This window comes from Uloborus diversus, chromosome 7, assembly GCF_026930045.1.
Source record: "Uloborus diversus isolate 005 chromosome 7, Udiv.v.3.1, whole genome shotgun sequence".
Lineage (NCBI taxonomy): Eukaryota > Metazoa > Arthropoda > Arachnida > Araneae > Uloboridae > Uloborus > Uloborus diversus.
Genome location: NC_072737.1, coordinates 163,482,518 through 163,498,240, shown reverse-complemented (window position 1 = coordinate 163,498,240; position 15,723 = coordinate 163,482,518). Strand labels below are relative to the sequence as shown.

Genomic DNA, 15,723 nt, shown 5'->3' with positions numbered 1-15,723 from the left:
AGTTATTAAGCGTTGCGGGTGTGACATGTTCCTGTTGCGGGTGTGACATTTAGTTAAAGTCACACCCGCAACATCTTTTTAAATTAAACACAAATGTAATTCTGGAATGCATGTAGATGACAGCACTAATGTTTTAACCTTTGACCTAACCTTTGGCCTTTGACTTATTTGTCTAGACACCAGTTAATTCAAAATTAGTATCTTTAGAGCATGTGCAGTTGATTTATTTAGCTTGGTATTCTATATTATTAGTTCTCCTAAGAAACATTTTTGTATTTCTTGATTTATAATTAAGGCAACTAATCAATAAGGTAAGATTTGTTTTTGTTTTTTTTTTTTTTTTTAAATAAAACTTTAAAAAACCAAAACAATATTTTATCTTTTTTAATATGTATAAAAATGCATAATTTTGCTTTCAGCATTTGACTTTTTCCCCCCTTTACTTTTTAAAACAAATAATGTAATATTAGGGACAGATTATTTTTTACTTCAAATTCAAAATAAATATAAAGAAATAATAAAAATAGTAATGAAACTTTTATTACAATATTTATTAAAAAAAACTTTGTATAAAATTCTGTCAGTTCAAGTTCTAAATGAATCAAAACTTAATGTTTTTAATTTCAATTGGGGTTAAAAAATTCAAAGAACTTCAAAAAAAAAAAAAAATGTTCAACAATATATTTTGGGACTTGTAGTGCTATATTTATTCACTTTACACATTTTTTTTGCAGAAGAATGAACAGCACTGAAAGATTCCGAAATCATCGTAAAAAGATGAAAGAAAACTCGGCTAAATACTCGGAATATTTTCTAAAAGAAAGGGAAAGAAACAAAGCAAGAATAGAAATTACAAAGAAACTACTTTAAAAAATTACATCTGTGGCCATGAAAGAAAAGAAAATGTAGAGGCAAAACCAGAATGTGAGGCAGAGAAAGTGTAGAGAGAGAAAGAAATCTTCGACAAAAGGGGCCACACCATCTCTAGCTGTAGAAGCAGTCTATGGCAATTTTTTGAAGAGCTCAAATCAAACCTTTGGTAATGCAATCCATAGACAGGTACAATCTTCTGTTAATGTCATACAACCATAAAGACAACAACATTAAAATTGCATGGTCATACTTTGCAAGGACTCATAGATAAGGAGCTGTGGATGGTGTTGGTGCGGTAACAAATAAAAAATGGTGTCATTTGCCGTTACAGCGTAGAGCAACAGTCAATTCTGCATCGGATTTTGCCATTTGAGCAGAAAAGGCTCTTAAAAAATCAGAGTACTTTAATCTGCGGAGAGCGACATCACAAAAGATGTTGCAAAAATGCTTCACGCACGCTGCTGTCTTGTACAAAGCTATACCAAACTTACAATCGGTACACCATGTTGTACCGATCGATATGGGTACAATTCAAGTGGCAGGCACTAACTGCAGAAAGAGCACTGAAGATAGTTTCATTGCTGCCTCAGTCGGAAACGATCTCCCTTGGTAATATAAATGCTATTGGAGATTTTGTAGAATTAGTTTTGTTTACTACCTCAAAAAAAAAAAAAAAAAAAAAAAAAAAAAAAATGGTCAAATCAAGCAAATAGATGGAGAAGACATACAAGTAGAATACTTGGAAAAAAAAACCTTCAGAACATGTATACATCTGGCCCAATCAGTCAGACATATCATGGAAGAAATAGAACATTGTAATAAGAAAACTAACACCCCCTGAAATCATCAATTCTAGATTGGAAATGAGATTTATGTAAAAAAAATTTCCTTAGTTATTTGCAATTTCTCTAATTTATTACTGTGCTAATCATAAAATGTCTGATTGATAACTATTTGTGTATGTTGTTGTTTTATTGGCCACACAAGTCACACCCGCAACGGCAACTTTGAATATTTTTTACAGTGAAACTAATTGAGTGAGTATCTAAATTTTTGTATAGAATAATTTGTTAAGTATTACTGTCTAACATTAAAAAAAACCAGTTTGATCAGTTGATATAATTCAGAGAGTTTTGAATGTTTTGATCGCAAGGTGAAAATGCATGTCCTTTTTATGTCACACCCGCAACGGGTAGAAATTAATTTTTTAAAAAATAAATAAAATATCAATCAACTTGCAAATTGGCATCAATGTACCTGCAAGTGATCTTTATTGAAAAATATAAAAATTGAAACCTACTCTAAAATATTTTTGCTGATGACTAATTTAGTTAGTGTAAATGTCCCACCCGCAACTTTGGATTGGGCGATAGATCAAAAAATGTTTAATAATACTTTTTACAAAAAAGCTTAAACCAATAACCTTAGTGAAGAATTTCTTTTCCTTCTTCATAAAACAAACAAGTATAACTTTAATCACAAAACTATGTTTCTGCTGACTGCGAACCAAATGTACAGGGTGCGGCAAAAAAAACATGGGCAAGCAATTTTCCAAGAAACTTTATTAAAAATAAATAAACTAACAAAACATAAAAAATAATAATGTGAGAAGACATTTAGCAATCATTAAATTTAGTTGGTTTCAAACTAGCAGCCTTTTGCAATAATAGAGAGATGCAACTGCTTATTGAAATTTTCATTCAAGGGCAGCAAGTCCTTTAATCAATCCTATTCCCTATAAAGCAATTGGTTTAGAGAGTTCAATTTTATGTGTAGTTTAGGATAGACCTTTGACTCTAAAACAGGCCATACAGTGTAATAAATGCGATTGAGGTCGAGCGAGTAGAACGACCACTCATAAGATGATATCTTGTCAAAAACAACACGCTTTGCACCACTCGTCTTTTTGGCCATAAGAATCGGTGTGGAGTTAAAGGAAAATGTCCAGTCTGCAATGCTGAAGTGCTCTTAGGCCCACAGAAGTACAATAACTTCTAAAAGGCCATTCTAGTTCACTTTTTGATTCATTTTACTGCCCTCACCCACAAAAAACTAGAGATTTTTTGTCACTTGTCCTGATTCCATCTCAGACCAAGCCTGACTTCGGATTTTGGCGATATCTAACTTTCTAAGGTGCTTGGAGTGTCTACCAAGGGCGCCCATATGCAAAATTTTAAGGGGGGGGGGGGGCTCTGATACTTTCCCCATGGTTTAGCAGGATATTTTCCCCATGGAAACCGACTTTAACACAGATTAGAGCTAATAAAATTTAGTATTTTTGATAACTAATTCATTAATGGCTGGAGAAAAAATGTTTTTACATTTTTACAAAGAAAAAAGTATTCAAAGGAAGAGAGGAAGTTCTCATTTCCAAAGGGGGGGGGGGCTTGAGCCCCTACTTTCCCCCCTATATGGGAACCAATGGTATCTACAGATCAAATCCTATGGTTCTGGGGGATATGAACCGATTGAACGGTAAATCAGTGGAAGGTATTTCTTCCAGCGTGGACTTGCGGGCCCGTCTCAAACGCTTCTGGCATCTTTAGAGTGATGCGAATGCCTGAATTTTTGGAACTTGCAAAACTTCTGTTTGAGCAATTTTTTCCCTTAGTCGCACTTATCGGTTACAAATTCCCATCTTACGAACTTCTCTCGTGGAAACCCTAGTATTTCAATGAACTTACTTTTGAATGACCTGACAATTAACTGAAATGTTCACTGTTCGTTTTTGTACACTTTCCAGACATCGACTATCATATTCGATGACACGATTTTTGTCCGATATTTTTTTTACCGCACCCTATATACCGCCGTGCTAAGCAAAAAAGGGGACTTTGCAGTTGAGCTAAGCTGAGATATTTTACTTTAAAGGGTGGCTTTTCCATATATTTGATTCGGATGTCTTTTTTTTTTTTTTTTTTTTTTAAAAGAAGTTTTTAAAACAATAGCTCTTGATCAAATGACCCTAAGACATTTTATTTATTAAATAAAATACAAAACAGAGAACAACTTGGTTATAATAACTCAAATTTGTTCAAAAGGGCTGGTATGACTACTTTTACTACTGTGCTTATCACGGCCGTATGAATAAACTTAAACTCCAGTTTAATTTTGGTTCAGCTTAAGAAAAACCAATTTAGTTTTGATTTGGACTTAGACTGGATTGGAAAAAATCAAAAAACTCAATAGCTTTCATTTTCAGACAGTAACATTGTAATATTTTTCTTCCAAAAAAAAAAATCAATCATGTTTGAAAGTCAAAAATTTCAGAAGTTTCAAAGGCAATCTAAAATAGAAAATGTAATTGTTATGATTAGACACACATTACCCAATATTATTGGTTGAGTGATGACTTGACTTATTTCTAAGTTTGACCATGAAAGCCCTCTACTCAGTTATAAAACAAAAAGGTTTTTTCTTCTAATTAATCTTACCTTGATGTGTAATTCTGTCAAGTAGAAAAAGAAGATGTGTGGATAGCATATATTTTTTAATGCTTAACCCTTTATATCTTACAAGAAACACAGAGCTATTAAGAAATCCAAATTTATTCATAAAAGAATCAAATTTTTCCATTTTTTCCCGAAAAAAACCGGTAAAAAACCAGTTTTTTTCCACCACTTCAAAATTTCCGGAAATTTTACATCTCTAAGTTTACCACATGTAACTTACTTGAAATGGGACATGGCCCAACAAGATGGCACTGACACTTATAATGGGCCGCCTTGAGAACTTATGAAACTTCAATGTTGAATGGGTGTTATTGGAAAACTTCATATGTTGCCCATTTTAGCCACAAGAGGTGTTATACTCCAGTAGCTGACTGATGCATCCACCAATGGCAATACAGTAGAATACCTTTATAACGCCAACCTATATAATGCAATCCTCTATAAACTGCGCAACTTTTCAGAAGTAAACAATAGGTTTTTCAGTGTAGAAAAAAACCTTTGTTTTGCTTTGCAAACATAAAAGTTGTTAGGCATATTAAATTTTGAAGAGAGTTTTTCATCTTTCCATCTTACTTCAAAGCTTTGAAATGAAAATTATTACTCACAGTAAACAGAATATCAGATGGCTCTTGAAATGCAGCTGTTATGCAAACTATAAAGCTGGCAGAAGTGCAGGATAATTCACTTTCTTTTAATTGTAAAGCATATTAATTTGTGAATGATAAGTTGTATAATTAGTGTTTTAATACTCATTGCAGATAAAACTAATTCTGAATTTCTAATATATATATATTCTGAATAGTAGTTTCAAAATTTCTGAAATTACCTATATAACGCCAAAACCTGTATTACGCAAAAGCTCTGGTCCCAAGGTGTGCGTTATAATGGTCTTCTACTGTATATCAGTTTGCTCATTTTGATTGTTTTAGAACATGGATACAACAAAAGCTTTTACTTGAGAAAATAGCATAGAGAGTAATATATAATTATAGAGTGTAATTTCAAGGTTTTTTTTTTAACAAGAAAGTGAATTAACTTGGGGCATAGAAGAATTTCGAGGGAGGACAAAAATAAAGTAAAACTAACTATAATTAACTCAATTTCGAGCTGAAATGAAAATATTTTCAATATTAGTGTTGCTTTTAAAGTTTTTGTACAGTTTTTGTCCACACATGAATCTATAATTGCAGCATTAGCGAGCATAAAGTCAAAGTTTCGAGCAACAATGCATATTAAAAGTGACATGACTTGCATTTTTTTAAATTACAGCCTAGATTCAAAAGCCTGTCAAGAGGAGACAGTGGTTATCATTTTTACTTTCTTCTATATCTAATACATAGAAGAAAGTATTGGATTCGTGCAAATTTTCGAATTTCGAATTTTCACGGATTCGAACGTTTTGAGGTGTGCTGAGTCCATTTCGACTATTTTTGGAAAATGTCTGTCTGTCTGTGTGTGTGTATGTGTGTGTGTATGTATGTGTGTATGTATGTGTGTGTGTGTATGTATGTGTGTGTGTATGTATGTATGTGTGTGTGTGTATGTATGTGTGTGTGTATGTATGTATGTGTGTGTGTGTATGTGTGTGTGTCACGTCTGTGTGTGACCAGTTTTTTGTGGCCGCTCTACAGCAAAAACTACCGCATGAAATCGAACGAAATTTGGTACACATATGTGCCCCTATGTGAACTTGTGCCCATTGGTTTTTGGCGCGAATTCCTCCAAGGGGGGTGGAGCAATGGGACGTTTTTTGAGTTACGTGTGCTTGCTATTCCTCAGGAACTAACTGGCGGAATCAGACAAAATTTGGTCCATATGTTGCCATTAACAGGAACAGGTGCTGATTCAATTTTGGTGTCAATAACTCAAACGGGGGTTGAGCTATAGAACGTTTTTTGTCGTCAATTGTGACTGCTGTATCTCAAAAAATAATGAACAGAATGAAAGAAAAATTTATCGGCAAGTAGTCCTTAGTGGGTATAAGAGCTGATTTTATTTTGGTGTCAACAGCTAAAAAGGGGGTAGCGCAATCGCCCGTTCTTTTTTTCCATTGTGAGTGCCCTATCTCAAGAAGTAATGCTACGTTCTGGTTGAAATTTGGAATATATGTGAATCCATATGTAAACAGGCTTTGGTTCAATTTTGACGCCAACCGCTCCAGGTGTTGATTTTTTTTTTTTTTTTTTGAATAAAAATAGCTTTATTAATGCAACAATAAGAAAGATAAATCGTAATAGATTGTCCTCGCGTATTTCTCGTGATTTTAATTGAATGGAAATGATCGGAAATATTATCTCAATGATTTAAAATTTTTAACTGTTGCCATCTTATGTTTGTTAACAAATAAAATATTTGTAATTAATTCAAGCAAGGCTTTTAAAATAACTTTCAATTTTCGCTCTTTGCTTTGCTTTTGCAATAATTCAGACATTGGGATGGTAGTCAAGTTTTTGCATGTGTAATTTTGTTTTTGTTGGGAATATTGCTTCCTCGTCAAGCATGGGTAGGGATCAGAAAAAAAAAAGAAAAATATAGAAGAAAGTTTCGTGATGGCCACAACTTACTAGTTTTTTTATGTTATGAAATTGATAGGTATAATCTTCCAGCATCACCTTGATTATTTAAAACTATGTTGTATTTTGTTCTTTGATTTCATGTGTTCTAATAAAGTTGTGTAGTAATATTACATTTTGTTTAAAAAAATATATATATTTTTAGTTGATAGGCAGCTTCAGCAACTAGTTTCAGTTTTATTTTTTATTTTATTTTTTTTCTCCTTTTTGCTCTTATCTATACTAATAACCTGAAGCTGAAAAATTTGTTTGTTTGTTTGCTTGAACCCGCTAATCTCAGGAACTACTGGTTCGAATTGAAAAATTCTTTTTGTGTTGAATAGGCCATTTATTGAGGAAGGCTATAGGCTATACCGCCATGCTAAGCACAGATGTGGTATCTGCATATTTTATCAAAATTGAGTTATTGTCACTAGGTGGTCGTTAGTAATTTAATTTACCTAAATCTCAAGTTTTTTGGCGATTTGTGAACGCGAAATATTAAAAAAAGCTTTAAGAAAAAAAGTCGTAACTGCAAATTTGCTTAGTTTGCTAAGACAATTTGAACGTAAGTGACAAATACTAAGCCTTTAAAGTGGTATCCGCGCAGTTACCATTTTTTTCCTTAGTAATTTGTAGATACGACTTTTATACCTTAGTAAAGCAGCATATTTATTTAATAACGTAGCAGTTTATTGTAACAGAGTACTAAAATTAGTTTATCATTAAATAGTTGATGCCGGTTTATAATAAAAACTAATACAACTTTGCATAATTGTTAAAGTAAATATTCAGCTTTTTCTGCTTAAATGTTTATTTAAAATGCAAATTCTAAAAATGAAATGCATGTAAAATATTCATATCTAATTCTTTCATGCAAAAAAAAAATGCATTTCATTCTAAGGCCAGTAATATTTTTATTTAAGTATCCTCTGCCGTCAAAATTATCTTCATGCTCGGTAAAAATGAATCTAGAAAATAAAACATTATAAAAAACACATTCTTTGAATACAAAAAACAGAAAATTGTTATGGATTACAGTTTTAACTGTCCGGAGTTTTGAAAATGGTATCTTTCGGAAGGTAAATTCTGTTAGATTTGTATTAACATAATAAAGCGAAACAGCTAAGTCCAAGGAAAGCAGATGTTTTCAGTATTATTTAATGATACATTGAGCACGTTTGACTAAGCTATTTTTGTCGTATCTGTGCAGATACCCCTAAAAATGCCTAGTAATTGTCACTTACGGTGAAAATAGCTTAGTATATAAAAAGGTTTTGAAAAGAAAATTTGTCGTAACTACATTTATTAATTTTAAATTAAGATTTTTACAAAAATACTCTCTTACCGTTTCTAGATAAGTTATTTACGAAACTACCACAAGTTGAGCATTTGATTAAGTCATAAATCAAAGAAACGAGATGTAAAACTTTAATCATCAATTTCTCATTTTGAGCTCTGCTGCAGATACCACATCTGTGCTTAGTACGGCAGTATAGTTTACATTGATATTTTAGTTAGAAAAAAAGTTATTCAATGTTTCATGTGATTTTTAGCACTTTTTAGTACTTTTTACCCCACAGAACCCAAATTAATTGCCCCAGAAAAATATTTTTTGTACTAAAATGTAGGAAATTTATTTTTAAGTATGATGAAAATAAGGTACTTGCAGATAGAGCAATTTTCCTATTTTTGTAAGAATTTTTGAAAAAAACGTTTATTCTACATATTTTCCTGGGTTTAACTTTTCTAAACTCATCCCAGAGGCGGCAAATAGGGGGGTCGAGAGGGGGCGGCTGCACCTTTAAATTTTTGGAGAGGAATGATAAAAAATGAGCAAATTGAATTTATGTAAATCACAAATCAATGTTCAAGAAAAACAATATTGCTTGTTCTCAGTAATGGTTGATAAAACTCGACACATTTCCAGACATGAACAATTGTTTTCTGTTTTTTAAATTATTAGAAATGCGTCAAGCCTTTGCCGGCTTTTTCAGAACAGAAAAGAACTGATGAAGAATCATGGTTAATTTTAACTAAAGATGTAATTTCCTCATATAGGCTAAATATCTCCTTTTTGTGTGCTCTGTGTAACAATGGTTATGAGAGGCCCATGCAGTGGTGTGACTGTATGATTTTCACAGGAAAATGCCTCGGTACTTTAAACTCATTGTTACGCTCATATTTTAAGATTGTCTCTTTAATGAGTGTTCAACACTTTCTTCCTAGAAACACATTTCAGCTGTTTAATGCATAGTATGCTTTCATAAATGCTCTTCAAAAATACAATACTATTTTTGAAAAAAAAAAAAAAAAACCTCACATCAACAAATATCTTTTCTGGATGCTCCTTTAACTATACAATATCGTCCCATATAATGATTACTTGCTGTTAGCCAATATGTGTTTTGCTCCATACTGAGGCAATTTATATTTAAGAGACTTGACCCCCCGAATGAAATGCTGAAATGCCGCCCTTGACTCTTCCCGCAAAAAGTATAAAGGCATATTTTCTGACATTTAATTATGTAATAGTCAAGCCATTTCACCTTCTTCAGAAAAAAAAAAGTTTTCAAAAAGACGCAATAGTTATTTTTTCACAATCTTGTTAATGCTGAGCAAGGCACGACTTCCAAACATAGCCAAAGTTTTGTCAATCTTTAATTTAGGATGGGCATTAGGTCAGGATGTCATGGCTACGTGATCCAACCGCAGCGTCTGCTTTTGCTTCTTTTTTATTTCAATTTAGGAGTTTTATTCATCCCCCCCCCCCTGCCCTGACATTTTACTGTAGTTATTTTAAGTTACATAGTTGTGTGCATTTGATTCAAAAAAAGCAGTGAGTTTTTTTCTGCACACTACGGTGAATAGAGGTTTTTTTTTCGGTGCTTTTAATTACAAAAATAAAGCGTGCGGTTTTTCCATGATCTTTGTTTTATATACCATAAAATAGGGGAGCTTTGCACCAATATTTGGACTGAACAAACGAAATGTCTCTTTGTTCACCTAAAACAGACTGCTAGCGATTTCCAATATAGTGTAATTTATTTGTGAGAGTTTGTTTTACACTTTTGTATGTAAACATCTGGTAATACTTCATTGTATAAATATTTATTTAAATGTTAAATTTGGTGCAATTTTACTCTCAGTTCTGCAAACTTTGCACCACTATATAAAACTGAGTAAGTATGACTATTATATCTCATTTGGAGCAATGTTATCAAATGCTAGGGAAAAAATACACCAGCACTTTCTAAACAAGTACATTATTAATAACTCAAGAAAAAAAAATACAGAGCAAAAAGCTTTTGGCTTTTCATATCTTTTCATGAGAAAGTAGTAAACGACCAAGAAAAGATTTGTCAAAAGAAAGGCGAATTTGCATTTGTGTTTCAGTGATTCTTTTAACACCATTTTTTATGCATTGCCTTTATTTTTTGCTACACGACATCTAATCAAAACCCTGTTAAATAAGTTTTTTTTAAATATGTTTTCAAAATAATTTCTCACATAATTTTATCTTAAATTTATGTTTTATGTGGTTACAGCTAATATTATCTTTAGTTAATAAGTATATGAAAGAAAAAAGCTTGCATTGATAGATTTTATAAAATTTGTTTACTCTTTTTTTGTTATCAAAAACTCATTTTAACAGTAATTTTGAAATTTAATTTTTCTTTCTATAGCTACTTTTTTAAAGTGAGAATAATTGCAATTCACAGCTGCATTAAAACTATAATGCATATTTATTATTATGAAATGTTCATTTTTGCAAAAAAAAAAAGCTTTATGACTAAAAAGTGGAAATCATAGCAAAACATATTATGCCCAATCTATTTTTTTTTTTTTTTTTTTTTTTTTTTTTATGAGTGCTAAGTTGAAACCTTTTAGCACTTGTAAAAGTGCAATTTCTTCAGAAAGCAATTGATTCAAAATTGAAATCAAAGCATATCCAAATAGCCTATCAACTGATCATAAAATTGATCCTGTAGAGTTATAGGGATGTAGAACTCAGATGCAACATTTTGTTAAAAAAAATTACAACCGAAGTATTTTTCAATTTCTGCGTCATCTGCTCTAGTTCAACGATTGTTTAGCATTGCTGAAATTTTTTTCACTTCTCAAAGAATGAGAAAGAAAACAGACATGTATGAAGCAATTATTACAGTCATCATTAGCCAGAGACTACAGCACCACCTATAACTTATTTGAATTGTGAATAGCAGTAACAATGTTCAATATTTAATGAGTGTAGGAACTACTTACCCCAACTGACAGTCATCAATGCAATTTGAAGGAATTGAGGGGATAGCATCTTTATAATAAACAGGCGAGTCTAGAAAGAAACCAAGATAGGTATTCATCAGGTTGGGAAAAAAATAAACAGAGAATATTCCTTAAAAAATCAGATTATTTATATTTTAAGTAAACGTACATCATTATCATAACATCGTAATGCTCTTTATATCAAACTTTCACACTGAAACCACATACACATAAAACACAATGCCAATCAAGAAATTTGTTATAAAACTCTCTATGAACCGAAACAAAAGACTTACAGATCTGTTAATTAGTTTTATACAAAATAGTACTGCAATGTAAATGCTCTGGTAGAATCGACCACTTTCTCATTTTTTTGAAAAACTCCAAAAAGAAATTACCCATTGTTGCCGTGATTTGAGAATCAGATATGCAGCAGTAGCAAAAGTAAAAATTTATCTATTCAATAAACATGTGCTCCGGAAAAAAAAATCTCCCGAATGTTCAATTCCTGTTCAACAAAAATTAATGGTTCTGATGCTATAGAAGAGCAATGACATCGGGAACACAAGAACTCTAACCGCTGATTTGCCGGAATATGGCTGTAAGTGTTTGAAAAAATCCACAGAAGAACATCTTGGATTAACATCAACAGCGGAGATTTCTGTAAGTAATTATATGATGGTGCAGCAAAATAAAGTGAAAAGAGACTTTCTATTTATCTCTTAATTTGAAGAATATTGCTTCAGAAAATGAAATGCTCATAAATTCAGAGCAGAATTTATAAACAAGGCATTGAAAATAACACTCATCATTCCATTTCAAAAATGAATTATTCTGACAAAATAAAGGTACTTGGTACCTTTGTTACTAACTAATAGAGCACAATATACAGTACACTTTACTGTACTATTATATGTACTGTACTATACTTTTGTACTTTATACAGTAAAACCTGCAAAATTGGCCATCTGTCTAAGTTGACCGCCTTTTCCAGGCACAGAATTGGCCCTTATCATATAAATCAACCTCTGTAAGTTGAGCACTAAAGTAGTGCACTGCAAGTGGTCAACTTACACAGGTTTCACTGTATCACTTTGTTGCCCAGAATTTGATCTCAATACTGAAAAAAGACTTATAACAATCATATTTGTTTTTCCTATTTATACTTATATATATATATATATGTTTTAAATAAAATGTTATTTAAATTAAAATTCAGTTTCCAATGGTTCATTTCTCCCGAACTTGCCATTCCACATCCGTTGGTCCTTTTCCCGAGGGCCAACAAGTGGTAGCAGAGCGTGGTTTGGTCTGTTTGGGAGAATTGATGAAGTTTTCAAATGAAATTGTGTAAAGTTTTTATTAATAGGAAAATTGTGCTACTTGGTCAATTGAAATTTAATTGCTTTTAATGGAAGTTTAAATTGTTACCATTGAAGTTGTGGCTCCTAGTATGAGACTTGGAGTAAATTTAAAACAAATTGATCCCCCAAAAGTTTTTGACCGAGGTAGCTGCATTTTAGTAAAAATCATGTGTTTTCTTGAATATGAATTGATTCGCCGCCGGATTAATGGGAATTTTAAATAATTGTATGAAAATGTCTTTTAGTAATTTAGAATTTTAATTAATTAGATTTTGGCCGAGTGATTTTAATAGCATATTATTGGGCTATTTTTCGGCAACGTGAAAATAAAATAAGTGTCTCAAAACATGAAATGTTCTCATTGGGGAATGTTTTGTAGACAGGTGGAAGACATAAATATAAATAAAGAATGTTGGCATGAAGCCTGTTTGTCAATGAATATAAAAGGTTTAGCTGTCTTGCAATTAAGGTCTTCCTATTAGAAACTAAAAGTTGCTTCTGGAAATAAAATCTAACTAATGTATTGAAACTAAAAATTTGTTTCTGTGATCAAAATTAGGAATTTAAAAAAAAAATTTCAGTGTTTCCAAAAGTATAAGTTAGGGAAACTTTGATTTGAAACTGTGTGTTTTTAAGGGTCTGAATCTGGATTTGTTTCTGTGTGAAACTGGAATTGTTTCAGAACCCTGAATAATGGAAAAATTGAAATTAAGATTAGCTTCCAAAAAATTAAATTTTGTGAAGATATTTCAAAGTATGAAAAATTTGAAACTGCGTGTTTCAGGAGTTTGAAACTAAGTGTTTCTGAAACCAAAAATTAAGGTAAAGTTTGGAAACTAAATTTGTTTCCGGAAAAAAATGAAATTTAGAGAAAAGGAAGAATGTGATATTTCTTGTTGATATATGTTCGGGGGGGGGGGGAATATTTAATTTGTTTATGGGGATTTGATTTTATAAATGTTGAATATTTGTTTTTCCTATTTATACTTATACATTAGGGTGGAACGAAAAAAACAAAGTTTTTATTTTCGAATCGTAATAGTGCGGAAAAGTTGCGATTGGTGAAGACTTACAAAACAAAACAAAAATTTTAAAAATCGGATAATATCTTCCGATCCCGCAACGAGCCTGAATATTTGAAAAAATGGAAAATTTCGTGTTTTCTTAATGATTTTTCAAAAATTTTGTTTTAATGTTTCTTTTTAAGGCTCTAAGACGGAAAAGTTACGATTGGTAAAGCCTTCAGAAATAAAAAAAAAAAATTTAAATCGAATAATACCTTCTTATCCAGAAACAAGCCTAAAAAATCGAAAAAGTTGAGAGTTTCAGGTTTTTTATCCGAATTTTTAACATTTTTGGTTCAATGTACTTTTTCAGGCTACAGAACGGAGAAGCTACGTTTAGTGAAGACTTCAAAACAAAAAAAAATATCTTTTTGAAATAAAACAATATTTTCCGATCGCGCAACGAACCTACATGTTTGAAAAAATGTAAACTTTAAGCACTTTTTCAGCTTTTTTTTTTAATCTTAGTTTAACGATTAATTACAAAAAATTAGGAGAGAAAAGCGCCAAAATAGAAAAGATCTGCAAAGTGGCATTAAACAAGACTCCATTTGTGGTATTTTTTTTGACGAAGAAAAGACGATACTTTATATATAGATAAAATTGAATCAAAGCAATTTCGGCGAACAGTGAAAGAGCATTATTCTATTATCAAAGAATCTGATTCCGTTTATATTGGCCACGTGTCTCCAAACTCTGGATCAGCCAAAGACATAGTGAATAGCATTGTTTCATATCTAAATGAACAAAGAATTTCACTGGATGATTTAGCCATCGTAGGTTGCGATGGTACTAAAACCAATACTGGCTGGGAAAGTGGCGCGATTCGTCAATTTGAAATTTATATTGGACGATCATTGCAATGGGCTATTTTTTTATTACATTTCATTGAATTGCCTTTCCACCATCTTTTTCGGTATTTGGATGGTGGAACAACTGGCTCAAATTCGTTTTCTGGACCAGTAGGAGAACAACTCAGAGGTTGCGAAAAACTGCCAGTAATAGATTTTCAAGCAATTGACTGTACAATTCCAGATGTAAACAGAAAGTGCCTGAGCAAGGATCAAAGATATCTTTTAGATGTATCTCAGGCAATAAAGGGTGGCAATTGCCCAAATGATTTGTCAAATCGTGACCCCCGGCCCACTCTCACATTCCAGATGTCTCACTTGTGCAAATAGAGTCCTTAGACTGTACGTAAGTGTATCGATCCCATCAGGTGACTTAAAATACAAAGTGACTTTTATTTTGAGATGTTACATGCCGGTCTGCTTTGAAATAAAGAACCGCAAAAATTTCACAGACGGTGCCATTCATGTTTACAGAACAATTCAAACCTGTTGATACGTACCTGACAATCTAAAACAAGTTGCTTACCCTGTCATTGAAAGAAACTCTTTCTTTTCGCATCACGAAAACTTATTAATGGCAATGGTGTTTGATGAAAGGAGGCACATAAGAGGACTAGCGTTTGAAAACGTCTTAAAAGCCAGGGAGTCTGTTTCTAAAGGCAAAAGCATTAGAAACTTTGTCATTCCATCTCTAAATTTCGAAGCAGAAGATTACACAGAGATTATTAATTGGAACACGACAAAGTTATCTTCTCCACCTTTTCTTCGAAAAATTCCTAACAAAAACATTGAAAATCTTATTGCAACAAGCACTATACCCGACTGGGATATAAAACTATTCCCCTGCCATACGCAAGCTGGCGAAAGATGTGTGAAGCTAGTGACGGAGGTTTCACTCCAAGTGTGTGGATTTAAATCAAGAGATGGTTACATAAGAGCAACATTGAAATCTAGGTCAATTATGCCCGAATTTTCCAAAAAATCTGATTATAAATTAGCTTTAACAAGTAACACTTAAAACAATAAGACTTGTATACTGGATTGTAAATTTGGTAAATATTTTATGACTTTCTATTATTTGAAAATGTTTCATTGTTGTAAAGAATGGTAGTTTTTCATGTTTAGAAGATACCTTAAAAGTCATGAGATAAATTAATGTTTATGTGTAATATAGGGTTTTTTAAAAGGTTTTTCCATGTAACTAGGGTTCGACCGATGGCATTTTTTCGCCGATGGACCGATGCCGATTGTTGGCCGATTGTTCAAAGATGGCCGATGGCCGATGGCCGATTGTTTTCCTC

General features: G+C 32.1%; 1 protein-coding gene across 1 annotated transcript in view; it reads right to left on the bottom strand.

Moving 5' to 3' along the window:
• The window catches only part of LOC129225835 (neuralized-like protein 4), a gene marked incomplete in the record, with an annotated part of 156,574 nt that overhangs the window by 70,121 nt on the left and 70,730 nt on the right, over nucleotides 1–15,723 (bottom strand). The window contains 1 exon segment of the mRNA XM_054860354.1: nucleotides 11,144–11,213. Coding sequence (XP_054716329.1) covers nucleotides 11,144–11,213 — 70 coding nt within the window.